We start from the raw sequence: 27,736 nt of genomic DNA, 5'->3' as shown, positions 1-27,736 counted from the left end.
ACATCCGCTCCGACAAGCCGGCTTTTTCTGTGAACAAACACCTTCTCGTTGCTTCGCCCCTTTCTATTACAACTCTTGACCCTTTCCTCACTCCCACCATCTCTCCTTTCTGTGTGCCAGCTTGCTCAGGCTTGCTCTCTTCCACTTTCTACCTCTAGCGTAGCTCTCCTACACGCCCAGCCGGCAGCTCCCACTCATTTCCTCACACGCTCGTTCAATACCCGTTCGTCAGCGTGCTTGCACCAACCGGACAACTTCACCAAACGAACCATACCCTGCCACGAGTAACAAACCGCTGAATTATTGACAAGATGCTCACCTCCGCTGCTTTGATTGCTGCGGTTGTGACTGCAGTGCCCGCGGCCGCCCATCTTGGTGAGCCGTCGCTGTGGATGGACGATACATGTTTGCTAACACATTTCAGCCCCATGGCATCCTTCGATGTGTAAGAATCTCATACATATACATATGGTCACGTGAAAGTGGCTCACTTGCGTCCAGATGGCTTCAACTGGACTCTGCACAATCCAGGTTGGGCAAACCCCGGCGCGTACGACAACCGTCCTGTTGTCCCCCTCATGGGGCGCACCTTCGACGACTGGTGGATGCATGGTCACATCGATCTCCCTCCGAATCCAGGTGACGTCCTTCAGGTTCCCGCTGGAGGCAAGTTCCTACTCCAGATGGCGTGCGATAAGGGTGCAACGGACTACTACGCGTCCAGTGATGGTGGCGATATCCGTGATGGCGACTGGCCGTGCCCGAACTCGACTTCCGACGGTGCGTGCAAGCTCCTCTTACCAGAGATATAGACACTGACATTCGGATCAGAATGGCACACGAAAGACATGACTGATATCAAAGGGTGCGGGATCGGTATCGCCTACAAGTCCGACATCACTCAGGTCACCCCGGAGGACATCACTATCTTCACCGTGAACGTCACCTGCCCATGGTACCGCTACCAATGGTTCGATGTGCCCGCCGACATGCCGCCATGCGACAACTGCATCTGCACGTTTAACTGGATCCACTCGCCCGATGACGGCAGTATGCAGATGTATCAGAATGCCTATGCCTGCCAGGTCACTAACAGTGGTCCTGGGAAGCAGCTGCAGACACCCCAGGTCGCCCGCAGGTGCGGCTACGACCCTACGACCGGCACACCGGCTGTTCCAAGCAACTGCACGGGCGGCGAGGCAGGAGGCGCGAAGCAGGGGTTGTACTGGCTTCAGGCTGATGGCAACAACGTGCGTCCCCCGTCCTATCCTTCTAATGCTTGGTCTGACCTCCTGGCAGATGTTTGAAGGCTACTACGATGCCCCGTATTACAATCCCGAATACGGTTTTTCAGACGGCGCGCAGACCGATATCTTCGTCTCTGACGGCGCCGCTTCGACGTCCTCCCTGTCGTCTGACAGCAGTTCTCCCACATCGACCGCCGCCGCCGATTCAGGTGCTACGACGAGTGCTGCTGCCCAGCCAACGGATACATCCGATCCCAGCAGCGGCTCGGCCTCCTCCGACTCTGGCGCTGCTAGCCCGACGTCAAGCACTAGCATGAGCTCGAGCACTGCCGACTCTGCTGCGCCCACCGTCACCCCTGCTGCAGGCGTGGCCGACGCGTCGAACCCAGGCGGCTCGTCTTGCCCCGCTCGCAAGCGCTCGGCGCTCAGTGGGAAGAAGCCTAAGAAGGCGAAAAAGGACGGGAAGAAGACGGGTTCTGGCAAGAGCAAGAAGCGCAACCATAATAAGAAGCGCGCGGCTGCGGCTGCTACTATCCACTAGACTTGCAGTCAGGCAAGGGCAGTGGGCGCCCCTGTCCTCCGGAAGGGCGGGCGCTCGCTGCTGGTTTTTCACTCACTCAACCGATATCCACTAGCGCCAGTCGCTGGTTCCGCATCTCGCATCTTCACCTATCGTTGGATTTTACACTCGGGCGAGTCCCATCTTCGCACTATAGCACAACGGAGCATATTATCTCCCCGCCCCCCGCACTGTCTGTCTTGTACGCGCACTATCTCCTGCTGGGTTCCGGGTTGGGTCGTCGTTTGGATGGGCTTGTTTGTGGGAGCATTTGGTGTTGTTTGTTATCCCTTTTGCAGGCTTTTGATGAATAACAATGTTGGTTCTTCACGGTACCCGGTATTAGAAGGTTTATCGTGTTATAAGGGATACGAAGATACTCCTTGAGCTTGCTTTGCTGTCACACCTGGTCAATCACAACCAGTACGATGGATTGTAGATCCGAACGCTGGTATATTATCACCAATCAAAGTACGTAAATTCCTTCCTTCATCAGGAACACGGCACATCCCGAAGTCGGGTTCCAAGTCCTGAAATATACACAAGCAGGAATACGGGCCCCCCATTGCCCAAGCTGGGGATATCCCGCCTCCCTTCCGCCTCTTCCGCACGTCCCGCAACGCCCTCTCGACGTTCCCCATGGAGGGCTGCTGGACGTTGTCAAGTAGGGAAGTAGGGCAAAAGGGCCGCTAAGATGGAAAACTTGGAAACCCTGCCAGGAATGATGCGCCAGATGGTGGTGGACGGGGCGCTGTCCCGGCAGCCCTGACAGGGGAGAGATAAGAGGAATTTCTCTCGGCGGCTTGCACTATCAGTCAACCTTTTGACCTTGCTATCACTGTTCTGTGCTTATCCACCATATCCCCATGACACAATTGGTAACATCTTCTCCCATCCAACCGCTCTCTCGAGCTTCTACAAGGTACTACACCACACATACGCATGCGACGTCCAAGTACCTTCTGCCTGCCGACGAGGAGGAGCATCATCGCCTAGGGAGGCAGAACGACCTGTTGAGGGCGCTGTTCGACGATGAACTCTTACCTTCTGATGTGCATCTGAGAGAGGGTGATAAGGTACTCGACTCGGGATGCGGACCAGGTACGTTAACTCCCATATCCACCAATTCGAAAGGAGAAACTCATGCGAGGGTTATCACACAGGTTTCTGGGCGCTTGACCTGGCAGCTGCGGTCCCCATCAACGTCGAGATCCACGGCTTCGACATCGAGCAACGCATGCTCCCCTCCCAACACCCTGCAAACACGATCTTTACCGTCCACAACATGCTCGACCTCTCTCAATCCTGGTCTCATACCTTTGCGGTCGCCCACCAGCGCCTGACGCTTTCTGCACTCGACTGGCCCGGGTGGCAGACGACGCTCAGGAACCTTTTCCGGGTGCTGAAGCCCGGAGGACATCTTATCATTGTTGATCAGGCACGGGCGAGCTGGCACCTCCCGGACGACGCACCGGTGGAGACGAACATCTCATACACGCATCGACTGGAAGTGCTCGTGGAGCGGCTGTTCGTGGCCAAGAACCTGCTGATAAACTGCGGAGAAAGGCTGCCGTTCTTGATCAAGGAAGCTGGGTTTGAGGACGTGGAGGTCGAGAGGAGGAGGGCGAGATTTGGCCCTGAGGAAGGGGAGGGATGGAGGGAGAATGCGCTCGGTGTAGCGAGGGGATTGAAGGGGCCCATCCTCAAGGCTGGTGGTGGGTATTTCTTACTACCTGATGGACCGATCTGACATCCCCCTCCCCAGGCTTCGGGCTGATGCACAGCGAGCAGGAGTGGGATAACCTTATGGCACATGTCGACGAGGAGTGGAAGGTGCACGCATTCGAGTGCGACTTCGTGAGGATCACAGCACGCAAACCAGAGCAAGTTGGATTTGATTTCGACATGAAGCCAAAGAGGGTGAACGAGGGCTTCCCTTAGACTGCTGTGAAGAGTTGTGATACCATCGTTGGGCAGTGCAGCAAAGAAGAAGATGTACTAATAGATTATCAAGTATCCCCGTTATCCTATCGCCTCTTGTACTCGCACGGCTTGAGCAGTCCCTCCGCCCTCTGGACGACCTCCTCCCACTCCTCCAAATCCTTGTCAACCTTCTCAAAAACAAACAGCATGAAGTGCGTATCCCCGTCATCCTTCTTCGTCATCCTGAACCCCACACTCTCTATGACCTGCACAAAATTCGACACATCTGTGAAGCGCGAGGTGACCTCGGCGACGAGCAGTTGCCCGTTGGCGACAAGCACCCTCCTCGCCTCTCTTACGCCGCATATCCAGTCTGTGCCCATAAGACTCAGGCAGCAGACACACGCATCCACGATTGCTCCGCTCTCCTCGCCCTCACTTCCAGGGAGAGGGATTCGCTCGCAAAAGTCCGCTTCCGTTACCCAATCATCCGGGTGGAGGTCGAAACTCAGCACCTTCCTCCCCTGAGGGACGAGTTTCTTAGCCAGCGTCCCCGGCCCCGACCCCAGATCGGCAATCAGCGCCGTCTTCGGCAGCTTCTGGAGCAGCACCGCGAGGGCGTCCAGCGGGGGAGTTGGCCACCCCACGAGCTGCGCTGCGAAGCCGGCATGATAGTCTTCATACAGGTTAGGCTGGGAGCGCATGAGCTCGTGCGCTGATGACGCGCTGGATGTGTAGAGCTGCTCGTTGATCCACCGGAAACGGGCGCCGGAGAGGGAGGCTTTCATCTTTGCTTGGAGGGGGGTGAGCTTGGAGTTTGTTCCTGCGACGGCGGCGGGTGCGGGAGGCCGCGGTGTGTGTGCAGGGACAGAGTGAGGGGCAAGAGTGGGAGGGAGAGCAGGCTCGGAGTGACGCGGTTTCTTCTTTTTCTCTGGCCTGGGAACCGAGTCTACAGACTTGGCAGGCCGTTCTTGTAGTTTGTGCAGGGGAACATCCGACGGTGACGTGGTACCGTTCTGCCGAGCTTTATGCTTCTGTTTGTTCTTGCCTTGTGCGTGAGTGGTATCGATGTAAACGTGGGATTTATCGGTTTTTTGGGATTGACGGATGTTCGGAGTTGACTTTTGGTTGGGTACGTCTTTTTGCCCCTTGCCCATCGGCGTATTCCGACCACCCTCTCCTCCTTTCTTGCCCATCCTCTCCTTCTCCCCCTCTCTTTCCCTCGTCTTTCCCTGATTCTTCTTATTTTCCCACTTCTCTTTCTTCTCCTGCTTATCCTTCGCCCCCTTCACGTCCTCTTCATGCATCTGCTTCATGAGCTTCTCGATATTCACCTCGACGCTCTTGAGGTTGATGTCGTCTTCTTTTGCTCCGCCTCCCGCATTCCGTTTCCTTTTCTTGCTACTTTGTGGATCTGCAACAACGGGTGCCAATGAAGATGACGAGGGGCCATCCCATGCAGTTGGGAAGAGGAGTGACATATCTGACAACAGAAAAGCAGTGAATGTAAACTAGAACAGAAAAATATGGACCCTTACCAACATTTAAGTGGCGATGCAGAAGCGCTCCTAGTTTGGTCATCCTCCCGACCGTTCACCGGCGCTCTCTCATCTCTGCTCCTCCTCATCGTCGTCGTCGTCGTCGTCGTCGTCCTACTCGTTGTCCTCGTCGCTGCACTATAATAATGTCCCCATCTCTCTTGGGGACAGCAGCACCAATCTGCCGAGCTCACTTAACGTCTTCACCCTCACCGTTAAGAGGAGTCCGACACCTTCGTCTACGAGCCCCAGCAACACCCTTCTTCGCCCGCTCCTTCCCCTCCCGCCTTCCGCTCTTTACTCCTAACGGCAGGGCGCTTCCCATCTCTCGAGCTCGTTTTGCCAGTTCGCACGGGTACGAAGATGCCTACCAGAGCAAGCTCAGGCAGATGCAAGCGTCGAAGAACCGGGGGTTGCTATTCTACACCACTGCAGCCGTGCGCCCTCCCCCGTCTCACACTCCGGATTCTCGCTGACCCTGGTATAGATCTTTGTCACCCTCGGAATTTCCTATGCCGCTGTACCGCTCTACCGCGCCTTTTGTAGCGCGACAGGCTTCGGTGGTGCGCCTATGACGAACACCAGGTATACGCCCGACAGGCTCGGACACGTCGACCCCAACCGGCGTATCAAAGTCCACTTCAATGCGGACACGAGCGACGCCCTCCCGTGGACGTTCACACCGCAGCAGAAATACGTGACGTTGTTACCGGGAGAGACGGCGTTAGCCTTCTATAAGGCGAAGAATGATGGGACGGAAGACATCATCGGGATCGCGACGTACAACGTCACCCCGTCCAAGGTGCGTCTCCGACTTCCGTCATGCCCTAGTCACACTGAACGAACGCGGTGAACAGATCGCACCCTACTTCGCCAAAGTAGAATGCTTCTGCTTCGAGGAGCAGAAGCTCGCAGCAGGGGAAGAAGTCGACATGCCCTTGTTCTTCTTTATCGACAAGGACTTTGTCGACGACCCCCAGATGAAGGACATTGACGATGTCGTGCTGTCATACACATTCTTCAAGTGAGTTTGCCCAGCCATTTTTTGGTTGCTGACCGGGACGTTGCTGACTACTTCTGATTGTAGGGCGCGAAGGACGAACAAGGGTCATTTGGTACCTGATGCTCCCCTGGAGGTGGTGGAGAAAGCATCAGGCTTTGCGGACTACGAGCTCGCCAAGCAAGCCCATGATGACACGAAGACGGCTGAGGCGACGGTTGCGTAATCCACGCTCCTCCTGGGTCGGGGGAGCCTTGTATTTGGGCAAACTGACATCAAATTTCAACTTGCACGTGTACAAAACATAGCATCACTCAATCAACATATTTCATTGAGCATGACCTAGGATTTGCTGGCCAGAGAGAGGAAGATAAACGAGTGTCCGTTTGTTATATCTACCGATTGAGGAAAGGGAAGAAAGGGGAAAAGACCAGTGCACGGAGAAGGGTTTCAACGATGGGCTGGGTATAAAATCATGAGGCGTCAAGGCGTTATCAACAATGGCATGGTGCGCCTGGCCCGCCACACCGCAGCTGGATTAAGAAAGGGGAGTGCGTGTATACCAGGGAAAAGATTGCTTGCAGAACGAGGAGGAAGAGAAGATAAAGCATGGTTACGACTGGTTATTTGGTGTGTTCGCCCCGCCAGACCTTGCGGGCGTGTTTTGGCCCGACAGTGGCCGACTGTGCGGCATGTCGGAAGCGGTCAGACTCGTGTTCCTATTTCTTACTTGAAGGTAGTCGGGAGTTGCGGCCTGCGACTGCGGTGTAGGCTGGGTAGTGAATGCTGGGCTGTTCATGCCCGACAGGTTGGACATGGTCGGCATACCGGACATGCCTTGCATCCCCATGGGACTCATACCGCCCATATTGCTCATGTTGCTCATGCTGCCCATCCCACCCATGGGACTCATTCCGCCCATCCCACTGCCGGGCATGCCCATCATGCCCATCATCTGGGGGGACATCATACCCATCATGCCCATCCCGGGCATCCCCATGCCTCCCATCCCGCTCATGTTACTCATGCTGCCCATACTTCCCATGCTGCCCATACTTCCCATGCCGCCCATTCCCCATTGATTCGGACTCATCATCGATGTGCTGGCGGTGCTCATTCTGTTAAGCGCAGCGTTGCTGCCGTTTACGTTGCCGTTCGGGCTTGGGACACCGGCGTCGGATGTGGTAGGGGACTGGGGCTGGCTGCCAACTTGCGAGTAAGCGATCATTGTTCGATTGTACGCGTCCATAGCTGCTTGCGCAGCGAGTTGCTGTTGCTGGGGGGTGATACTGGGTGCGCCGCCCCACGCACCGTACGGCATCATTCCACCCATGCCGCCCATACCACCATACATCATTGGGTTCATGCCATAACCACCCATCATCATCGGGTTGCCCATCATACCGCTCATCCCGGTCATCATCGGATGCAGCATGCCAGGCGTGGCCATGGGGTTGAATCCGCCAAAGCCCTGCGCACCACCATACATGTCGAACTGTCCGCCTTGACCCATTGCTTGTTCCGCTTGATCGAGCTGGGCCCGCTGGTACTCGTCCAGCCGTCTTTGGCGCTCCTCAGCCACACGCTTTTCCCGCTCTCGCTCGGTGAGGGTTGCACCCATGCCGCCTTCGCGGTTGCGCTCTCGCTCGTGCGCAGTGATGGCGCCGAGCAGGCCTGTCTGCGGCGGTGGCGGCTTGGAAGGAACGTTGATAAGCGATGCGCCTGTCTCGCGGGCAACCTCCTCCTGCCGTTTGGCAGAACGTTCGTGCTTCTCCTGGATACCGGCCTGCAGCAAACCGTGCGGGGTGAACGCCTTGGTCATAGTTTCGTTCGGTTCGAGCGAAATAAAAGTATTCCGAGCGCCGGTATTGGGGTTCACCATCGGCATAGCGTCGTCTCGCTCGAGGTTGGCAGTCCACAGCGACTGGCGGGCTGGCGCAGCCATTGTCGGCTGACTCTCGTACCTCTCTCTTGAGCGAGCTTGTGATTGTGATCGGGGTTCGTCAACGGCGGGGAAGGGGTATCCAGACGCACGCATGCGAGCTTGTTGTTGCTGCATTTGCTGCTGTTGCTGCTGCTGAATTTGCTGGTCGTATGCACTCGCACCTGCAAGATAATGTCCTTGGTCAACGGCGTCCTGGTCACCAGGGATAGGAGCACCCGTACCCGTAGCACGACCGGGAGACACTCCCCGCGGCGATATGGGCCCAGCACCCGGTCCAGCCAAGCTGTATGACGACTGTCTCACAGTAGGATCGGCAGGAAGCATATTCATACGTCCCTGCTGGGGTGGGGAAGGGGCTTCGATCTCGAATCGGTGCGAGGGGGTGTTGACCGGCTGAGGGAGGGGCGCATGTATCTGGCTCGTAGGGAGAGAGATGTCACGCGGTGGCGGACGAGCAGACGTTTGTCTTCCTCGAAGGGCGACCTCGTCGTCTGACGCATCGTCCTCCTCTTCATCCTCTTCTTCCTCGTCACTGCTCCTGTCCCATGTTCCCTTCGCCACCGCTGCCAACCGCTGACCTACCGACGGCCTGCCAGGCTTGTGCACCGCCTCGTCTCTCCTCTGCTGTTGTTCCTGTGCCTTTGCCTTACGCTCCGCTGCCTGCCTAGAGGGCGCAAACGAGCTGGGGAAGACGACAGCTTCCTCGTCTGGATGCTTCTGCGGTGTAGGCAGGGAGCGTGACGTGGTCGATGGACCAGACATCATGCGCTGTGGTGTTGGAGGCAGATGACGTGACTCGACACGTTCAGGTGGCTGACCCTGTGGCGAGCCATCCAGCTGCATATAGCTGAGTGCGGCGAGCGTATCATCGTCAAAGTCGCCGAGACCGTCGTGTGTAGACTGCTGATGAGGCAAAGGTGGTCTAGCCACTGCCATCGGAGCGGTTGCTTGCTGCGCTGGCACTTGATATCCTGATTGTACCGTCGTCGCCGCTGTTGAAGTAGCCACAAGTTGGTCAATAGGAATATTCGAGGTGGTCGCTGGCAGTTGAGGTGAAGATGAAGTGCTGCGACCCTGTCGAACGGGAAATGCCCTTGCGCCTGATGGTTTCGTTGCGTTTTGACTCCACGTGACTTCTCCACCGCCACTAGCACTCACTGGACTCGCTTCTCCGCCAGAAAGCCGGTCAAACGCAATGGGCGTTTGTTGTCTGCGAACATGAAGAGACTTGTCATGATGGAGATGCTCATGGGGTTCTTCCAGCGCAGCGGGAGTCACGGCAGCTTCAGTAGAAGGATATCGCGACGCCGGTGAGCGGGGCGAAATGTCGTGCGGGTTCGGAAGTGGCCCGACATACAGCGGCGGAAGGGTGATCAATGGGTGAGGCGCAGGTGCAACAAGCTCTAGCGACTCGCTCTGTATCGGTGAATCGCTGAAAGGCGTCTCCGCCGGGAACTCTGGCGGGGGCGGAAGCGGCCTTTGCTGAGCCGACGGCGCAGGTGGGACAGCCGTGCGCAAGTTAGTAGTCTGCAAAGAAGGCAACTTGTCCGGCGTCATCCTATGTTGCGGAATCGGTGATATACCAGAAAGGTGAGACGGCGAGAGGGCAGGTGCGATCGGCGGTGGGCTGAGCGGGCTGCGCGCAACTTTGGGAGACTCGACAGTAGGCGAGCGGACCTTGGGCGCCTGCGGTGGAGGAGTGGTGGACACGGGTTTGGGGGGTGCGAGGCCGGGGCTGATGGAGCGCAGGTCTTGTTCTTCCACGGTCAGGTTGGGCGAGGGGGAGGCAGGCAACGGCCGCAGACGGGGAGAAAGCATCGCTTGGCCTATAGCGACGGACGCATCAATGGGCTTGGAACCCTCGTCCGTCGGCGCTCGATCGCCATTACCGGCTATCAGCACTGGAGCAGCCATGGCCGCGACCGCAAATGGACTGGCGGCGCGAGTGGATCCAGAGAAACTACGTGGGGCTGCCAACGCGTACGGGCTGGGTGCGCGAGCCGCAGCAGCAGTAGGGTGCGGCGGGGCAGCATACGGGCTTGCTGCTCTGGCTGAAGTAGAAGCTGCAGTGACCGGCGCTGCTGGAGGGATATACGGACCCACCGCCCTAGCGGACGGGGAAGCTGGGATAACAGAGGCCGCGGGTGGGGCATACGAGCTCGCAGCACCGGCGGACGTAGAAGCTGGGATAGCCGGAACAGCTGGGGCAGACAACGGACTCGCCGCTCTAGCAGAAGTACCCACAAGAGCCGGGAGAGCAAACGGACTCCCAGAGCGCTGGGAATGCACTGACCGTGGACCAGAGTGCGTACTCTCGGCATACGGGCTCCCAGCGCGCACTTGTACTTCGGCATGAGCGACCGCGTACAGACTCTCTGGCTGGATGGGCGTCCCGAGTTGCTCCTCGACAGGCTGAGGGCTATCCGTCATCCTCATACCAGGCACGACGGTAGGCTCGCTCCTCGCACTCTCCCTGCCAACAAGCGGGATCGCGTGGATCGTATGATCCCCGCCTGACTCGTCCTCCCCATGCTCGTCCCGACTCGGAGGCTCGTAGTCCTCATCCACACTCTCCGCATCCGTAAACGCAGATCGGCGGGAAAGTGATGGGTCCCTCTCTGGGGCACTAAACGACCCGCGCATAGAGTTCTGCCGCGTCGTCTCCGTCTCCCCACCGTCGCCGCGTACTGTGCTCTGCTCAGTGATCTTTGTGAGCACGCTATGCGAGCGCCGCACAGCGGGGTTGTACGTCGTCGGCTGGGAACCAGCATGATCGAGCTGATCCAACGGCGAGGGGTAGCCATTATCGTACGTCGGGCTAAACTCGAGTGGTGGGAGCTCGGGGACCCCGCTAGTCGGGTGTGTAGGCAGAGAGGGTGCAGACTCTGCAGATTGGGAATTCGTATCTTCCTCGATCGTTTGCCCATGAACGGACGAGCCGGCATTAGGCGGCCCACGCATCCGCTCGAGAAGGATATCGAGCAGCCTTGCACGGACAGAAGAAGTCGAGTCGTCGTTCGGGTCAAGCGATTCAGCGAGCTCGCGATCCAGGAACAGGTGCTACGCCCACGTCAGCCAGATCTATCAAATCCATGTAATACGAGGAGCGCACATCACGCATAGGCCCTACGGGGTAGGAGAACATCATGCTCGTCTGATCCCTCGGATCCCAGGTATACCCCGCCGGCCGTCCATACAGTCCAAACGCGTCATGTATAGCTACACACGCCAAAGATCAGCAACATCCCCCCCGAATCCAATCTTACGCACCAACAAGCCATTTAAGCATATCCATCACCAAACTCGGTCTCTGCACGCCCGCATCCTCCCCCAGCTCAGGCTGGACGATACACCAACCTTCCCTGCCCGCCATCTTCCCCGCAAACCTCGGTTCCTCCTTGATCTTTCCCTTCTGGGGGGGCGAAGCAGAGACAGAATGATCGATCTCCTTCCCGAGCAGAGCCTCGATCTTGAACAGGTTCGATTTGGAGATCATCTCCGGCCGCTCGGGGTACAGCGCGAATGCCTGAGTGACATGTGTGAGCGTCAGCAGAGGATGCTTGGATTTCTTCCCCTGCGGCGGCTGGGCATGAAAGGCGATCATAGGCGGCGCCACGTCCTGGGAAGGCTTATGCTGATGATGCAGGTGGAAGAGGCCCGCACTCCCATGCCCACCATTCTGGCTACCGGAATTCGAGGACCGGAATATCCCCGACATGCGGCGTTTCGTCAGTACAGAAGGCGTGCGGTGCTGGGTTGGGGAATCTGCGCGCCCTGCACTAGGAGGGAGCTGGCCGTGCTGGTTGGCGCTGTGCGAGAGCCTGGACGACCCGGGGATATTGGGAGACTGAAGGGGGTCATACGCGGAGACGACGACGGCGTAGACGCGTTTCCAGTCTACCTGGCCTGCGAGGCGGATGCGCACCCAGCCCTCGAGCTTCCCCTTCGATAGCGCAGTTTTCGGCTGTTTGAACTCTACGCTCAGCCTGGTCAGAGGGAACCACAGTCGTCCTAGCGGGTGGGAAAACGTACCTCCGCTCGGAGTAGTCAAGCTCATACGTAACAGATGCCCGGTGTATATCTCCTCCAGCCTGCTCTTTTCCCACGTCGCGAGCCTGAGCGCCGCTGCCCAGCTGACGAGTGCCTGCCCGCTCGGAGCGCTGAAGAGGAGCAGGTTGGAGCCGGCAGTATTGAGCGTGAGGATGTTTGTTCGTTTGCTGGCTGGCTGAGAGACCGAGGGAGGGATTTCGATCGATCCTAGTACACCGATGAACTGCCGCTCTGGATCAGTAAGTCTGACAATGTGAGGGAAGAGGACGCACAGCATCAGTGACGTTCACATAGCTGGGAGGCACTTCGTCCCCCCTCTTACTAGCCTCCTCAATCGCCTTCATCTCCCAAACACTGAGCGTCGTCCCCCCCAATTGGGCCCAAACGTCAACCCACCCTTCCTGCCTATGCGGCGTGCGACCAGAGGGTTCCAGTTCCAAGCGGCGCGAGAGGGGCCCGGAGAAGTAGACCTTGTGTTGGTGCGCTATGGACAGGGAGATGCCGGATCGGAGTTCGGGGTGGAGGGAGGAGAGGGGCCCGCCTAGGGGAGGAGGGGTGAAATGCGCGCTGCTGGAAGAGGTGGAGACGTCCAGTGAACCGCGATCGCCTGGTGTTGGCTGCTGCTGCTGTTGGGGTAGCTGTGGTGGATCGAGTCGTTGTTGCTGCTGAGGCCCGGGACTCGTATGCACCTGCGACAACCTGGAGCTCGACTGCTCTTGCTGCCTCCTAGGGCTCTCCTGCACAGTAGGCAAATTCCCCACACCCGTTCCTTCCCCCGACCCAGGGGCAGGACCACCCAGCGGCAGGTCGACCATACTCCCCCTCCTCCTGTCCTCCTGCCTGAAGCTCCCAGCCGGTATGCTCCCATTTCCCTGAGATGCGCTCCCAGTACCTGCACTCCCGTGCCCGTGGTCCGATAGCGCCCCCGATGCCTGGAGGGAAGAGGAGACAGTGCGCTCAACAGCACTCCTCGGCTGAGCGCCCATCTGCTGCAACATCGGTTCCGAGCTGCTATTACTCAACCCCTGCCCCTGCATCTGCATCTGCGGCATCCTTGCATCCCCCGGTCCGGGATACCCCTGCACCTGCGGCCCTAGCTCGCTCAACCTCCTCGCCCTCCCCTCCAAAGGAGGGTTCACATTCCCGATATTCCTAATAGCGGCAAAGAACGAGTTCCTCGATTTCGGATGCTGCGGTTGGCCCTGTGCTTGTGCTTGCGGGCGAGGCATAGGCTGGGGAGGGGGTAAGTCGGGAGGACGGCGGAAGTCTCGTGTTGGAGGTGGGGCGAGTCGCTGTAGCTGTGCAGGGCCTACAAAGCCGTCGTTGCGTGTTGCCCAGCCTGACATGGGCGGGGAAGATAGTCCAATGACTAAGTGTGAGGTAGTGAGATAGTACTTGCTAGTGCTGGCTTGTAGAAGTTGATTAGAACAAGTCGAAGGACGTTGTGTTGTTAGGTGGTGCTGGCGAGAAGAATGTCCAATGCTTCTGGTGGTTAAGACCAGTGGAGTTAAGCAGTGTCGAGTCAAGGTGTGTACATACGGCCTTCCCTCAACAATAGTAATTGATATCCAAGTATTTCTTGTAGTGAATAGTTGGTAAGATACACCAAAAGAGAGTAAGTTGAGAGTAGAGAAGAGAGAGAAGAGCAAGAGAGAGTTGCATTGAAGAGTGAACCCTTTAATGCACACATTCAACATGGTGCACAGCCACATACATGACCACCCGCATTCCCGAAGCAGTTTCCGTTCATCGCTTTTCGACTCTTAGAGGGAAACGTCCTAATTTATCGGGGAAATGCCCTGGATACTGTGGTTGATGGACAGCAAGGGATTGGGAGTGTAAGGTATTTCCTTGTCTATCGGAGAAGTTACGTTGATGGTTGGATAAGGACAGCATTGACGTTGTTAGTGGTAGAACGGTGTCATCTGATTTACTTTAGTATATCACACTGTAGAGAGTAGCCATCACCGCACAACCTTTGACGCTGTTCTGTGTTCTGATATTGATGTATCCCATATGTCATATGGACAGTGTGCAATCAATGAATTGTCGGTCACTCCCACTAAGGCACGTGATTATACCCACTAGTCACGTGTCATTCTATTATTGCGTCACAGTCAATCAACCGCATCAAATAATTGAATCCTACATGAGTGATATCTACATCAACCAAGTACGACTATATCGTATTTGGCAGAGCGTCCACTTCCGCTCTCAACCTCTCCCACTCCCCACTCTCCCACTTCGCAATCCCACATTTCCCACATCCAATCCCACACATACCGATCACTTCCCCAAGAAAAGAGCTCGCAAAGATCGTCTCGCTCACCGGGTACCGATCCAGTTCCACACAAGCACGCCGCCGCCATTCCCCTACCCAGGATGGGAGGGTCCCGCAGCTAATACAGCGGAGGCCTTGCAGTGCCCCTGGGGCTTTGAGCAGGGTCTTAGCCTGCGATGCGCGTTGTACGCGGAGAGCGACGAGTTGGACCAAGTCGACCGCGAGCATGGACCCGAGTTTATCGGGTAATGGGAGGAGAAGCGCCATCAGGTCCACGCGGAGGGTCGCGCGGCTCGCGAGGCGGGCTTCTTCTTTCAGTCCGAACTGGCATGCGAGGGCGTACACCTGCAGGGGTTCTGCTTGCAGGAAGCGGGGTTCGCGCAGGACGCAAGCGAGCAGAGGGGGGAGCGAGGGCAGGTCGTATTTCTGCGCAGAGCGGAAGAGGGCTGGGAGGAGGTCGAGTGATGAGAAAGAGGGAGGGGGGACGGGGTAGAGCAGTGTTAGTAGGGGGATGAGCACGCTAGCTGGTTCTTGGAGGTCGATCTTCGGTATCTCCTCTTCCTCTGGTGACCCATCCTGTCGTACAGGCTGGGGGAGGGTGAACATCTCCCGGAAGAACTCGCTAGCCTCGATGAGGATCCGTCGGTGTACCCTGAGTTCTGCGGCTGGCCGGTCGGAGGAGAGGAGGATGATGTCGGCTGTGGGTTGTTGGAAGAGTGTTGGGATGGAGGGGGAGGAAGAGGGTCGAGAGCGAGAACGGCCATGTACTGGTGAGGAAGTCATCGGAGTGAGCAAAGTAGTAGGAGTAGGAGTAGGAGTACAAGTAGTAGCAGTCAGTAATTGTTGAAAAGAAAAAGGAGAAATAAAACGTGCAGACCACGTGTTCTGCATCGTTAAACATCACGTGCTCCACCCGATCAAGCCGATCACAGCCTTATGACTCTCTCTCTCTCCCTCTCGCTCCTCCTACACCACACTCATGTCCCTCTGCAGCACCTGTTCCTCCTCCCTCCCCCCATCCCCTCACATCCAACAACAACTCCACATCACCCCCTACTGCTCGAGGCCCATTTGTTCTACGTGCCTGGTGAGGAACCCGAGGTTGAGGACGTATGACCCGTGTTTGGGCTGTCTTGGGGGGGTGGGGGCGGTGAGTGGGAGAGGGAGGAGGGAGGAGGAGGTTTGGGTGCTGGGAGGGAGTGATGATGATGAAGAGGAGGAGGAAGAGGAAGAGGAAGAGGGGGAGGAAGAAGAGAAAGACAGTCAGTCAGAGAAGGATCGACAGTCGGAGGGAAAGGATAACGACCGCAAGCCGCAAGAACAGGACCTTCCAAAGGCCAACGATACGCCTAATCCACAGCGCGCACTCCCACCAAAGGACACCCCCACCCCAGAACCAGCGAACCCCGATACTCATGCCAGTACCGAACCTCTTCAGCCTCAGCGGCACCTGATCCTCCCTACCGATACCCTTCTAGGACTAGCGATCAAGTACCGGGTTGATGTGCGTGCCCCCTGCCTCCTTCCTGCACTCCTGCACTCGGATCACGCGCTGACGACCTGACAGGGACACGCGCTTTGCAGGCTTAACAACCTCCCCCCTTCCACGCTCCGTACGACCCCTCACCTGCTACACACACGCACTCACCTGCTTCTCCCTCCCACTATCTCCCCTCTCTCCCCTCTCTCCCATGCCCACCCTCATCCCCTTCTTTCCCCGAGCTCGAGCTCGGCGCTCGACACTCCAGAACGAAAACGCGAACGAGCGGTTAAACGTTTCCAGCTGGTGACGAAAGAAGTAGACTTGGACATCGCTAGGGCTTACGTGGGCTTGGAGGAGGACAGCGATGGGCGGAGTCTTGCGAGTTCGTTTGGTGAGAGAGAGGGGAAGGGCAAGGGGAGCGCGGATGCCGGGGGGAGGGCAGGAAGGGAGGGCAGGGAAGCGAGAGCTGTTGAGAGGTATGTGGATGACACGCTTTGGGAAAGGGAGGAGCGCGGGCAGGGGAGAGCTCTCAGGGGGGCGCCGTGGTTCGAGGACCGGGACCGGCGGGAAAGGGAGAGGGCAGAAGGGAGTGGGGGGTGGATGAGCTGGTTTAAGGGGGTGAAGGCTAAGGCTGGTTAGAGAGCTGGGGATAAGGGGCGGCGGGGGAGTTGTTCCCCTTGTTGGGAGGGGTTGATCTTGTCATGGATTTACGAGGATGTTGTACAATGTTATATATTATGGAATAGTGGGGAATTCAGCACTGATAATGTACATATCCGAAAGCGCTAGAATGAATTATTTCGCACCTAGAGACAGACGTCGAGAGACACAGGATGACATTGCAAGACTAGCATTACTCTGGTGACACAACAGAGCTCCACGGCGTCGTCTTCCAACCCCCCGGGAAAAAGAAACAAAGCGAGACACAGAGACATGACATGAGATCACAAAGCGAGCGTGCTGGAAGGGCTATGTACGGTGTTCGAGGGCATCAATATACGCGTGTGCGCGGTAATGTAGGAAACGTGGGTAGAACCGAACGGAGCAAGGGAACGAACGCAGATGCAGATAACGCAAGGGGACAGGACACAAGGGGCACAAGGGCTACGAGTACAGCCTCAGATAAGGGACGAAACGTGACGAAAAGAAAAGGAAAGAAAAGGAAAGGAAAGAAATGGAATGGGGGACAGACGGACTTCCCCGCTGGACCAAGGCGAATAAATATTAGAGAGGAGAGGGAGAGAGCAGGGCACGGAGGGATCAGTTCTTGCGTCGGGTGAACACTTTGTTCAACAGGGCGAGCACTTTGGGCACGTTTAACTGGACGTATTCCAGGTCGAGAAGGTTCTTGTTGTCTTTGTGCTGTTAAGCTCGTGAGTATACGAAGACCAGTGCGGAAGTTGGAACGCACCTTCTCGAGCAAGTCATCGATCTTGAGGTCCATCTCTAAGATCGCCTTCTCCCGGCCCTTGTAATGAAGGGCAATGATGAACGCGCCTGGAGACGGGCTCGTGATATTGAAATAGATGTTCGGTCTCCGAGCCTCGGGGACGTTGCTCTCAACGATAATGCCCTCCTTCTCCAGCTGAGCATGCGTGAACCGGTACGGTCCCTGGACGGTCGCCTTGGCCGGCTTCTTCTCCTTCCCACCTACGGTGATGACACCAACCCCAGTCGAACTCTTGTCGTTCCCCGAGCTCTTGCGCACATTCTGCAGGTACGCTTTGTACTGCTCGAGCTGTTGCTTGAGGTAGTCGTTGTGGTCGGAGATATTCCGGTAGACTGCGTCCAGCGACCGCGTCTCGAGCAAGACCTTGTCACGCAGGTTGCCAAGGTGGACGAGCTCAGCAGCGACTTCCTCCTGCATCAGCCGGTACCCATCCGCCCGGTCAAGGATATTGGCCTCGACAAGTTCGCGCAACATCTCCTTCACCTTGATCCCTTTACGCACCAGAGCGGCATCCTTCGTTGTCGCTGCTCGCTCCGCCAGAGCCTCTAGATCGATCGGGAGCTTGTCGTTCGAACCCGGGATAGACCGGATGAGGTTGACGAAGATAGACTTGGCCTCCATGTACAAGATATCGCTGTGTGTGACATTGCCCTCGCCAGCAAATGCCGTGGTCAGATCCTGGATCGGCACCTCCCATCGGCTGAACAACGGCAGCTCCATGGTGCGGTTCTCCTTTCGTGATACCTGATCCGGCGCCTGTCCAAGGTCCTCAAGCAGGATCCGCAGGTGCGCCTTTTCGCTTGGCGCCATTTGATCCAGGTGCTGTCCAAGGAGAGCGTGCGTATTGTACATCTCGTTGATAGTGATATTGATCTGCAGATCCTTCTTTGACAGCGCCATGTACTGATCCATCTGGAATAACGTCAGCATCAGGGCGATAAAGACGGTGCAAACAGCGTACTTCTAGCGTATCATAGAAGTCGCTGACTTCGCACAGATTGTTCAAGAACTGATTAATTCGAGTCTTGTTATTCTCCACGAAAGGATTGAGGGTGATCATATACTGCTCTTTGGCGTAGGACGGCTTGTTGGCAAGGTTCTGCAACATCTTTGCAATCAAGGTGAGCGTTCGTCTTGGGTGCTTGGCTGGTGTCGCATCAACAAGCATGTACGACTGAGGTGTGACGACGGCAGGATTGATGAATCGGAGGAAGAAGAAACCGCCAATCAACGAGCAGATCGCAGTGTCAGAGGCATCAGGGAATCGGCGCTGAATTGATGTCAGCACAAACTCGCTCTGCTTCAGTCATGAGCCATACCTTAGACAAGCTTTTAATCTGCTTGCAGATCCATCGAATACCATACGGCACGGTCTCCAAGCTGTCGATAATAGTGTGTAGGAAGCTGTTTGCGATCTCCATCAACATGGTCAGCCTTGGCGCAATGATTGCTTGCACATCCGGGTTCTCAGCCGCTTCCTCGGGCGTGACGACTTTCGCCATTCCCTCGGGTAGTTCGCCATTGTTTTCGTCCTCGAACTGGGACACCATCTGTTCATACACCTTAACCGGGTTGATCTCGAGGTTGAGCTCGCGATGCTCGATCAAACTGTTGATTCGCTCTGCCAATACACTCTTGAGGTAGCTTTGGCCGGGTCCACGGCGGGTATAGGTCGTCATCATTCGTGAGACGGGCGTGTTAGCGCGCAGGAGGTTACCGAAATCGGTGGACGTGTCGAACTGGTGGGACAATACAATCTGTGGGAATATGAGACAGGCAGTTATAATATAACCGAGACAAGACTCACTTGGAACATAGTAAGGAGGAGATGCTCTTCACGGCTCTCATACTGATTACCATAGAGTGTAAACATCACAGTTTGGAGTAAAGAGTCCACTTGGCTTAGGGATATCAGACGACATAGAAGGGCGATATGTCGAGGTTCGTGTTGTAAGAGGAAGAAAAGATTGGAGTAGAGCTAGACATCTGTTAGCATATACACTATATGTTTTTTTAAAGAAAGGACGTGCTGTTAATTTCCGCTCGTCGGGGTAATGACCCTCCTCTTCTTCGACGTCATCAAGGCGTGTTTCGATATCTCGTCGCTATGCATCCCATCAAATCAACAGAAACCCTTGGAGGAATACGAATATTGACTGACCTCCTCCAATGCCATTTTGTTCTGGATGAGTAACGAAATCCGCTGGTCTAAATACCGAACATCGCGTTCCAGCACGAAATTCTTCTTGGATACCGCAGAGATCCGACTTTTCAGTTCACGCAGGCGTTTTTGGGCTATGCACAATGAGTCAGATATAACTGTCCCATCTGCCGAAATAAAAGAACTGCGTACCTCGAGATAGGTCGTCCTCCAGCTCTGTATCTTGCTCGGCCGCCATACTGTACATCGCGCTCACGCTATAGCGATTCGCGTTCTTGCCAGTCATGCGCCTGCTCATGCTGCCAATAGGCGACGTCACGCCGTTGCCGTTCGAGTATCCTGCCATAGCGAAGAAAGGAGGAGGGAGGGAGAGGGAGACAAGGAGGGGGGATAGTTTGACGCGGTGCTAAGGGCCACGTCCTGGGAGGGGTGATGTCTGGTGTCAGGGAACGACGCGCTGTGTTCGCGCTATACAGTCGAATAGAATAGTCCCAGACTTTTGAAAAGGGGTAGAAGAAGAGAATGCTCGTTCGACGGTGTTTATGCGCTCGCCGTCGTCCGTGGTGGATAATTGGGATCGTCCGCCTGCAAAGGAAGTCCAAGCTTAGGAGAAATGGAAGTTGAGAATGTCCTATCGGAAGCAGACGACAGGGAAGGAGGAGGAGTGCGCCACTTCCCTTGCTGTCATGACACACGGACACGGATCGTTGTCTTTATTTCCTTTTCAGGCACAAATCTAGCTCAGATTTACTTCCGTACCACGCGTCCCCTTGACAACGGTTGTGATCGGTCATCTTCCTTTTGTCTTCCCTCCTCCACCCAACGCTCCTTAACACCGGACACCACCTTCCAACAGGTCGGCTACATAGTAACTTTTACAACGTTATTAACTCGCTCGCCGCTGTCAAAATAACTTTAATGTTGACAATGCAACACTTTACCAGTCTCATTTGGATCTGGCCTGCACTGTTTCATCCCTGGATCGGACATGTCACAACTGGTGGTCCGATCATCCACGCGACTCACACTACCAGCTTCGAGATGCGCGCTTGATTGGTCGTTCAGGCTGTCTCTGTTTATCCTCGTACCTGATTCTTGCGGTGTTCGTGCAGTGCTTCAGTCAGCTTGCGCATATCTTGACTTTCTTCACGTGTTTTCTGCTTGACACAACATGCTTTGGTAGACGAAACAACACAGCATTCCATTACTGCTGTGTCAATAATCCGATCGCCTCCAGCCACGCGCACCTCGAATGCTGTCCATAGTCCACCACCTCCGTCACAGTCGCATTTGTCTGCAAGACGATCCTCTGCTTCCCCCAGACTGTCCATTGACCCCACTCCGGCGTTCCGGGCAGTCGGTAAGTGTTCGGATCATAGCTTCTTATGAAGCTCGTCCAGTACGCTTGCATCATCGGCACGGCGGCCGCATTTACCCCACCTGGGAAGTAGGATGCGGGCGGCGTCCCGGCAACGACTCCGTACGGACCCCAGATTAGGTTCTCCGGTCCCCAGATGGCAACCAGCTCGATGGTATGCGGTACGCCTAAACCCTGCGACATCTGAATCGGGTCCATCACGTTGTACCTTTCACCAAGTCCTATCAGCGACAACAGCATCTTGGGCGTAGGATGGGAGATAGGGAGCTTCGAAACGACGTACCTGTATACCCAAGATCCAGCGTCCCCATACACGCTCAAGGCACTCCCCACTGCCATACTACCACACATGATCCTCATCTCACCATTCGCGTTTGCTATTGTTCTCCACAGCCCGCCCGAGTCGGGATAAATATCCGCAGGAGGATAGAGCGAGTTCATCGTCTCCAGCTGGCTGGGAGTCAAGGCGTTCCACTGCTCGAGCATGAACTCGTCCATCTCCGCATAGGTGGATGTATTGTGCGGCGTGAAAACTGTGCCGCCATTCGTGTCGTCGCTACTCAACCTTCAGCCCCGAACCAGAGCAGTCGAACCGCGCTCACCCGAATATGATGGGGATCTTGACAAAGTTTTCCTGTTGGAGAAGCTTATATGTATAATCGGTTATGAAGTCCCCATCGAGAGTCGGCTGATACATATATATCGGTGCGTTTGCTCCAGCTCCGATGTTTGAATACGGGATATTAATGTTGTTCTCTTGCAGGAACGACGCGTTCAGTCCTCTCAAACATCCAAGCGTGTCCTGCACCTTGTCGTACCCGCATCCAACGCGCTCAATGACCGTGTCGTATTGGTACTGCGATTGGGAGACGTTGAGCATGTTCCCGAACGTGGCGGATTCGGCTATTCCAGCTTGAAAGAGCCCGTCATCGCGCCCTCCATATGCCATCATGTGCAGAAGGATCGAGGCCGATCCAGCGCTGTCCCCACCCAGTACGACGTGAGATGGATCACCCCCAAACTGACATGGACATCAGCATCCCATGAAGCACTCGTGATGCCGACACATACGAGACAGATATATTGTTGAACCCACTCCATCACCATCCTCTGGTCGAGCAAGCCTACGTTCGTACTTCCATTGTCAACGATCTCCTGGCTTGCCAAGAACGCATACAACCCAACACGATAGTTGAAACTGACAACAACTATATTCGTCTCCGATGCCTGGATCAAGCCCGTCGCATTGTAGTTGGCACTGGAAAGGACGTTAAAACCACCGCCCTGGATGAATAGGTAGACGGGAAGCTTGGATTCGGTCGTTGTTGTGCTCGGTGCCCAGACTTCGAGATACAGGCAGTCCTCGGAAGCGCCAGTGTTGTTCGTGCCCGGTGTGGGGAGACAGATGGGACCATGCTACAGCATGTATAAGCATCACCGGTGAGTGTACTGCAATATCACCAACAGTATCAGCATCAATAAACGTATTGTTCTGTATAGGAGCTGTCGGGGCCCTCCAGCGGAGTTCTCCCAAGGGAGGGGCGGCATAGCGGATCCCAAGCCATTCGGTCACGCCTGTTTCTCGAGTGACACCGCGATATTGGCTATAGCCGAGATTGACAAGAGGGTCGACTGCGTCCACCAGAGGCAGAATAGCGATCGATAGTAACAACGATGAGAGCCTGGTCAGCATGTTCTTCCCAATGGAGTCTGTTCTGCTCGAAGGAAGCTTCCAACGCTCACGCCGAGCACTTGTACACGATTGCTCTCATGGGGAACCGTCCTTCCCCTGGGGCGACGTATTACTCGGTCGTGTGGAGGACATTACACTCATTGGCTCATACGAGTTCATTTATATCGACAGTCGAAGGTCCCCTGGGAGATTCACGACGAGATTTCTCTGGAGAGCGCTCGAAGTATGCCGCATACACCGATAGCAAGCAGAAGAGCGTGCTGACGTGTCTTCATGGCGACTAGTGGAGGACCTCAGAAGAACTTACACGGACTGCGTGGAGGAGTGCACCATGTCCTTCGCAACCAAATACTGACCAAATACCGACTTGAAAGGGGAACTTGGCATTCCTAAGGCTCATAATCCCTTCTTCGAACCGGTGGTGTTTGCGTGGCACGATTCAATGTGGATTAGAACCATATGGAGTGGTCACGACTATCTACGAACTCATCCGAAAACGGCTCATTGTCGGCAGATGACTTGCGCCGATGTGCTATATTGGAGCACCGGGACGCTGACTTTTCAAGACAGGTGCCCGATCTGGCATATGCAGCGAATAGAGGAAGGGAGATACAGGATATCCTGTGTATCTTGACTTATTCCAATCAGAGGCTCAAAGGAGATGCGGGGCTGGCTTTTGTATACAGTACTCCACATCAGGTCACACGCGACACTTTCAGCCCACAAGAGCAACCTGCAAAGTCCAGGCATTTATTGTCCTTGTCCCTATTATATTCCAGAATTGTTGTGCTCCTCATCCTTGCTGCATTCCTCATGGGCCTCCACATCCTGCATCCCCTGCATGGAGCCTTCCATGTTGCGAGGCAAGATGATGTCTTGCTGAACTTGCTCCCAAAGGCAAGATACACATCCCTCTGCTTGTCAGTAATCCATCCATTGTGCCAGGCACATTCAATGGTGCCATGGTTCCTGGCCCAGGCAAGGCAGCACAAGGGATGGCAAATCTCCAGGTCATGAAGAGGGTGCCTGTGCACACTGTGGACAAAACATTCTGTCCTGAGGCCAGTTTGATACACATATGCTTGAAGTTTGGATCCACCTGAAGGCAGTTTTGCTTTGGTCATGGTTGATAGGGTCAGAGTCACAGGCTTGGATAACTTCTGGGGTTGTCCCTGCAGGGTCTTTGCCCTCCTTCATACCCTTTGTAGGCTCCAGGGAGGCATCCTCCTGGCTTGAGCTCCTGCCTTCTACCAGGCCTACTGTCAGGGGACTCCAAGTTTCAACTGCACATTCAGAACATTCAAGCTTGATTTGATCCACTCAGTGACTCATGGACTTTGACAACACAGGCTAGGGTCTCCACACTGAGCCAGCTCCAAACACCTGACACAAGGACCAATGGATGCTGACTTACATGAATCAGTAAAGCTGGCCCTAATTGAGGTAAATTTTTGATTATTCTTCCATGTGCACAAACCATGCCCTATGAGTATATAAGCAGTAGTAGGGTAGTACTACTCTCCTTTTCTGAGGAATCTCCACAGTCTTGTAGAGATAGGCCTAGTCATCTCATCTCATCAAAATTCTCCCCGAACTCTACTGATTTCTGCTTTCCTGTCCAAATCCTCTCGAGTCTACTCCAATATCCACCAATACCCCTGTTGATATAGGGTGTTTGGTCTTACTGTTGAGCTCATCATCTTGTTGGGTTATAGTTGGCAGCCTTGCTTGACTGTGTGCCCTCACACCTGCACTGCTGAGAGGCAAATCTGAAACATCAAGGTGTGGAGCTTGTGCAACCTCTGCTGTGCTCCTACCATCAGTGCAGCTGGGCATGGAGCCATCATTGCCTTCTGCAGTTGCTATCAATGCCCACAGGTTACTTTTTAACCACCCATCTCTTGCTGCTGATCAGGATGAATGCTACTGCTGCTGCACAGTTCACTCCTTTGCAAGGGCATCTCTGTACTTCCCCCAAAATTTGCAAATTTTGGACCATGTCCAGGGCAGGCTAAGGAGAATGGAGTTGAGGACCAGAGTCTTCCACTAATCTGCCTTCTCATCATAGATGACACAGATGTCATGCTGTTCAAGGAGCATTTCTGCTGCATTGTTGATCAAGAGGCAGTTGGAGGGAATGTTGGGAGACTCCACATTGTACACCAGAGCCCTTGGCCCAAATTCATGGGGCAGGAGGTATGCCAGGGTAATTGCTTGATGTGACACTTTGATACCAGATATTATATGTCTCATCTCATTGGGGAGCCATGGAGGAATGGCCATGTTGTCAGAATTAGTTATGGCAGCAACACTATCCACCAATGGATTTGTGGAATATTGCAATGTTGTCAGGGTTCACCCAGTTTCAGTGCAAGTTCAATATAATCAACACTGAAAAAGCTCACTTTGGCCTCAGTCTAGCCTCCTGAATCTGTCAACCCTGAAGCAAAACCACTTGATTACTTCAAAGCATCACCCTAAACAATGGTAAACTGTATAGTCCCACAGCTACTCTTTTTTAATCCCATTATATTTCCATTTTCCTACATATATATATACCAGCTCTGGGAGCCTTATGCCCCTTAGCGCTGATCTCTTAGGAATTCCACTGTCATATAGTGATGAATCTAGTTTGAACTCTCATTGAACCTCTCTGACTCTTCAATTGGTAGACTTTGACCCCCTCAGACTGTTTGGGACTAAACTATACCTCTGTTGTGACTAAAGGCATTTTGGGCTAATTTGTTATATCAGCCCTACTGCCAACCACAACTCAAGCTTGTGTGCTCTCCCTGCTTCTTGATTCTATTGGGCTCCTGATTTGAGGATACTTTTGATATCTGGCAGTGTGCCCTAACAAATGTTCTCTATTTTAGCATTGGAGATCACAGGAATGTGACACCTTGGGGTCAGCAGGTACTCCATAAAGATCCACAGACTCCATAAGAGTGTCTTGCTGTCTTTGCATCACCTCTAGTTGAATGACAACATGAATCTGGAACTTTGTCATTTTGGTGTCTTTATCCTGGTCTTAGCTATCCATGTTCTCTTGCAAATCACCAAGTGCCTTCTTTGTGTCCTCTTGCAAATTGCCAAGTTTATATCATTCTGATACATCTTAAACTCTTGCTTCATCTCCTGAAGTAACCTGATGATATTATACAAATCAGAAGGTGTGTCTTCATCTATGTTTATGGTGGGGGTTCACTCAGTGAGAATGTGAAAGGGCTTACTATGCCCTTACACCCTCAATACATACATGGATCAAATGTATTACTATCTAGTAGCCATACATTACATGTAGTAAAAGGAGAGAGAGAAGGGTGGCCTACAGCCACCCACTATGTGTCAGTCCAATGGATGATTATGATCGCCTCACAGAGGTGATCCTACCTAAAAAGGTAAGTATGGGGACATATACGGACCCTTACACCCCCCCCCTGTCAAAGAGGAAGGGGTATACATACTAACACCTGTGGTCATAGCCATTGCCATCACCATAGTTGAGGAGGGTATCATCCTTGATGGCTGCATCCACATGAGAGGGACCAGCAGCAGGAACGGTATGGTTGTCAGACCATTTCAAGCCTCTGGGTTTGAGACCCAATGGTGGAAGGCCCTCCACAGGAGGGGGACCTATGGCGGACTGGAAGACTTCCATCCATAGGGATTGGCTGCATTGGTCTACAAGACTGAGAGTGCAGATGCCATTCTTGTTGAGAATGTTATCATGGTATATGTGACCAAGTTCTGCCTTCCATTGTCTATGACCAAAGTAACCAACCAGTGCATCAATTTTTGATCCATCAAGCCCACTGGTGATGAATTCTTTGGCAACCCCAATGGGGCTCCAAATGCATACACTGTCTGCATTAAGGGAGACAGCTTTGTGGAAGCAAGTGGTCATAGACCAATGAGGAATGGCAGATCAACTGAGCTGATGCTCATCAACAAACTTATTGAATTCAAACTTAGTTCAAAAGAGATTCATAGCAATCTCATAGAAGGCAGCAGGGTTGCCCTTTTGCCAGCCTTTAACATCCACATGCAGACAGTTATCATGGAGCCAGGTCCACACATTAAGGTCGGGGATGTAGTATCTCCTGTCCATAGAGCGCCTAATGCTAGGCCCCTTATTGAGGTGAGGGTTCACCTCCTTCCCCTCCTGCTCCACCATCTTCATGAACCAGGACCAGAGGTTACCCATTTGAGGAGTGTGGGCCCAGTGGGCATCAGCAGTCTCCATCAAGACCTGCCAGCAAGGAAGATCTGTATTCCGGATTGTGGTCAATTGCTTGGCTGTGATGATTCCCTGCCTGTCAGGGCACCAGCTCATTGCTTGGTCAAGAGACATGACTAAGCCTTTATGACATGGAAGTAGCTGGTATACCTTGGCATGTGCTGGAACCTGCTGGAAGGATTGGATGGTCAGGTGACCTGTTGTGCATGGCTGTGCATGACCTCATATGACCTCATCCTTGGTCATATGACCTGATCACCTGACTAGGCTGAGTAAGCAAGATGTTCTAGCAGGTTCCACCACAGAGGTATAAATATAAGGCCTACTCTGCCTGGGGACTGTCTCTTCAGACTTGGTCTCTTAGGATCATCTACAGGTACCTATACTGTAGATAGGTCTTAGTCATCAGGTCTACTCCACTTCCTTGTTGCCTGCTTAGACTCTTGGCACTCTTAGGTGAGCAGACTTAGTCAGCCTGTGTTGCCCTAACACACACCAAGTCACATACATTCTGCTGCAAAATATATCTTGATGGCCATCATGCTGGTAGCAGACTGTGGTGCCATAAACATCCAGGTCACACTTATTGAGCCAGAAAAAGAATCAGCCCCACTGAGACAGTTCTATATCAATTCATACCTATGATAATGACTGGTGTGTAAGAAATTATATCACTGTGTTCATCACTCATGGAGATGTTGTGAATCAGATGATGAGAGCACTTTCAATTCAGGATGAAAAGACACTCAAGTTCACTGAATACATCTGAGCTTGTCATTGAGAAAGGG

The 27,736-nt window shown here is 54.4% G+C and overlaps 9 protein-coding genes across 9 annotated transcripts; 4 read left to right on the top strand and 5 right to left on the bottom strand.

Moving 5' to 3' along the window:
- Positions 1-109: 109 nt before the first annotated feature.
- On the top strand, positions 110-2,132 carry DACRYDRAFT_20413 (uncharacterized protein). Its single transcript, XM_040771924.1, has 5 exons — positions 110-375; positions 425-445; positions 502-780; positions 832-1,250; positions 1,300-2,132. The coding sequence occupies exons 1-5, from the start codon at positions 312-314 to the stop codon at positions 1,786-1,788; spliced, it is 1,272 nt and encodes a 423-aa protein (XP_040631690.1). The 5' UTR covers positions 110-311; the 3' UTR covers positions 1,789-2,132.
- Positions 2,133-2,672: 540 nt separating this feature from the next.
- DACRYDRAFT_75708 (S-adenosyl-L-methionine-dependent methyltransferase) lies at positions 2,673-3,825 on the top strand (the record flags this gene model as incomplete). The annotated part of the gene is made up of 3 exons (XM_040776153.1): positions 2,673-2,907; positions 2,970-3,521; positions 3,572-3,825. The coding sequence occupies 3 exons, from the start codon at positions 2,673-2,675 to the stop codon at positions 3,745-3,747; spliced, it is 963 nt and encodes a 320-aa protein (XP_040631689.1). The 3' UTR covers positions 3,748-3,825.
- A 1-nt stretch (position 3,826) lies between these two features.
- On the bottom strand, positions 3,827-5,138 carry DACRYDRAFT_62996 (uncharacterized protein). The gene is made up of 2 exons (XM_040775721.1): positions 4,835-5,138; positions 3,827-4,552 (listed from the first exon to the last, which is right to left on the bottom strand). Exons 1-2 carry the CDS (start codon positions 5,043-5,045, stop codon positions 3,834-3,836), a joined length of 930 nt encoding a protein of 309 aa, XP_040631688.1. The 5' UTR covers positions 5,046-5,138; the 3' UTR covers positions 3,827-3,833.
- Positions 5,139-5,357: 219 nt separating this feature from the next.
- DACRYDRAFT_20412 (uncharacterized protein) lies at positions 5,358-6,598 on the top strand. The gene is made up of 4 exons (XM_040771923.1): positions 5,358-5,704; positions 5,755-6,069; positions 6,125-6,291; positions 6,355-6,598. Exons 1-4 carry the CDS (start codon positions 5,414-5,416, stop codon positions 6,491-6,493), a joined length of 912 nt encoding a protein of 303 aa, XP_040631687.1. The 5' UTR covers positions 5,358-5,413; the 3' UTR covers positions 6,494-6,598.
- Positions 6,599-6,880: 282 nt separating this feature from the next.
- Positions 6,881-13,608, bottom strand: DACRYDRAFT_104665 (uncharacterized protein; the record flags this gene model as incomplete). The annotated part of the gene is made up of 5 exons (XM_040767965.1): positions 6,881-11,272; positions 11,325-11,431; positions 11,483-12,187; positions 12,245-12,485; positions 12,535-13,608. 5 exons carry the CDS (start codon positions 13,606-13,608, stop codon positions 6,881-6,883), a joined length of 6,519 nt encoding a protein of 2,172 aa, XP_040631686.1.
- Positions 13,609-14,372: 764 nt separating this feature from the next.
- DACRYDRAFT_114114 (uncharacterized protein) lies at positions 14,373-15,326 on the bottom strand (the record flags this gene model as incomplete). The annotated part of the gene is made up of 1 exon (XM_040769765.1): positions 14,373-15,326. The coding sequence occupies one exon, from the start codon at positions 15,324-15,326 to the stop codon at positions 14,442-14,444; it is 885 nt and encodes a 294-aa protein (XP_040631685.1). The 3' UTR covers positions 14,373-14,441.
- Positions 15,327-15,522: 196 nt separating this feature from the next.
- Positions 15,523-16,736, top strand: DACRYDRAFT_114113 (uncharacterized protein; the record flags this gene model as incomplete). The annotated part of the gene is made up of 2 exons (XM_040769764.1): positions 15,523-16,047; positions 16,111-16,736. 2 exons carry the CDS (start codon positions 15,523-15,525, stop codon positions 16,663-16,665), a joined length of 1,080 nt encoding a protein of 359 aa, XP_040631684.1. The 3' UTR covers positions 16,666-16,736.
- Positions 16,737-17,158: 422 nt separating this feature from the next.
- On the bottom strand, positions 17,159-20,115 carry DACRYDRAFT_114112 (ras GTPase-activating protein). Its single transcript, XM_040769763.1, has 8 exons — positions 19,830-20,115; positions 19,638-19,771; positions 19,507-19,581; positions 19,284-19,454; positions 18,796-19,233; positions 18,438-18,746; positions 17,438-18,388; positions 17,159-17,388 (listed from the first exon to the last, which is right to left on the bottom strand). Exons 1-8 carry the CDS (start codon positions 19,981-19,983, stop codon positions 17,287-17,289), a joined length of 2,334 nt encoding a protein of 777 aa, XP_040631683.1. The 5' UTR covers positions 19,984-20,115; the 3' UTR covers positions 17,159-17,286.
- Positions 20,116-20,841: 726 nt separating this feature from the next.
- On the bottom strand, positions 20,842-22,708 carry DACRYDRAFT_47774 (triacylglycerol lipase; the record flags this gene model as incomplete). The annotated part of the gene is made up of 5 exons (XM_040774782.1): positions 20,842-21,223; positions 21,299-21,571; positions 21,618-22,036; positions 22,087-22,431; positions 22,481-22,708. The coding sequence occupies 5 exons, from the start codon at positions 22,706-22,708 to the stop codon at positions 20,842-20,844; spliced, it is 1,647 nt and encodes a 548-aa protein (XP_040631682.1).
- Positions 22,709-27,736: the final 5,028 nt, after the last annotated feature.

Source organism: Dacryopinax primogenitus (genome assembly GCF_000292625.1).
Source record: "Dacryopinax primogenitus strain DJM-731 SS1 chromosome Unknown DACRYscaffold_3, whole genome shotgun sequence".
Taxonomy (NCBI): Eukaryota; Fungi; Basidiomycota; class Dacrymycetes; order Dacrymycetales; family Dacrymycetaceae; genus Dacryopinax; species Dacryopinax primogenitus.
This window is presented reverse-complemented; position numbering and strand designations above follow the sequence as displayed.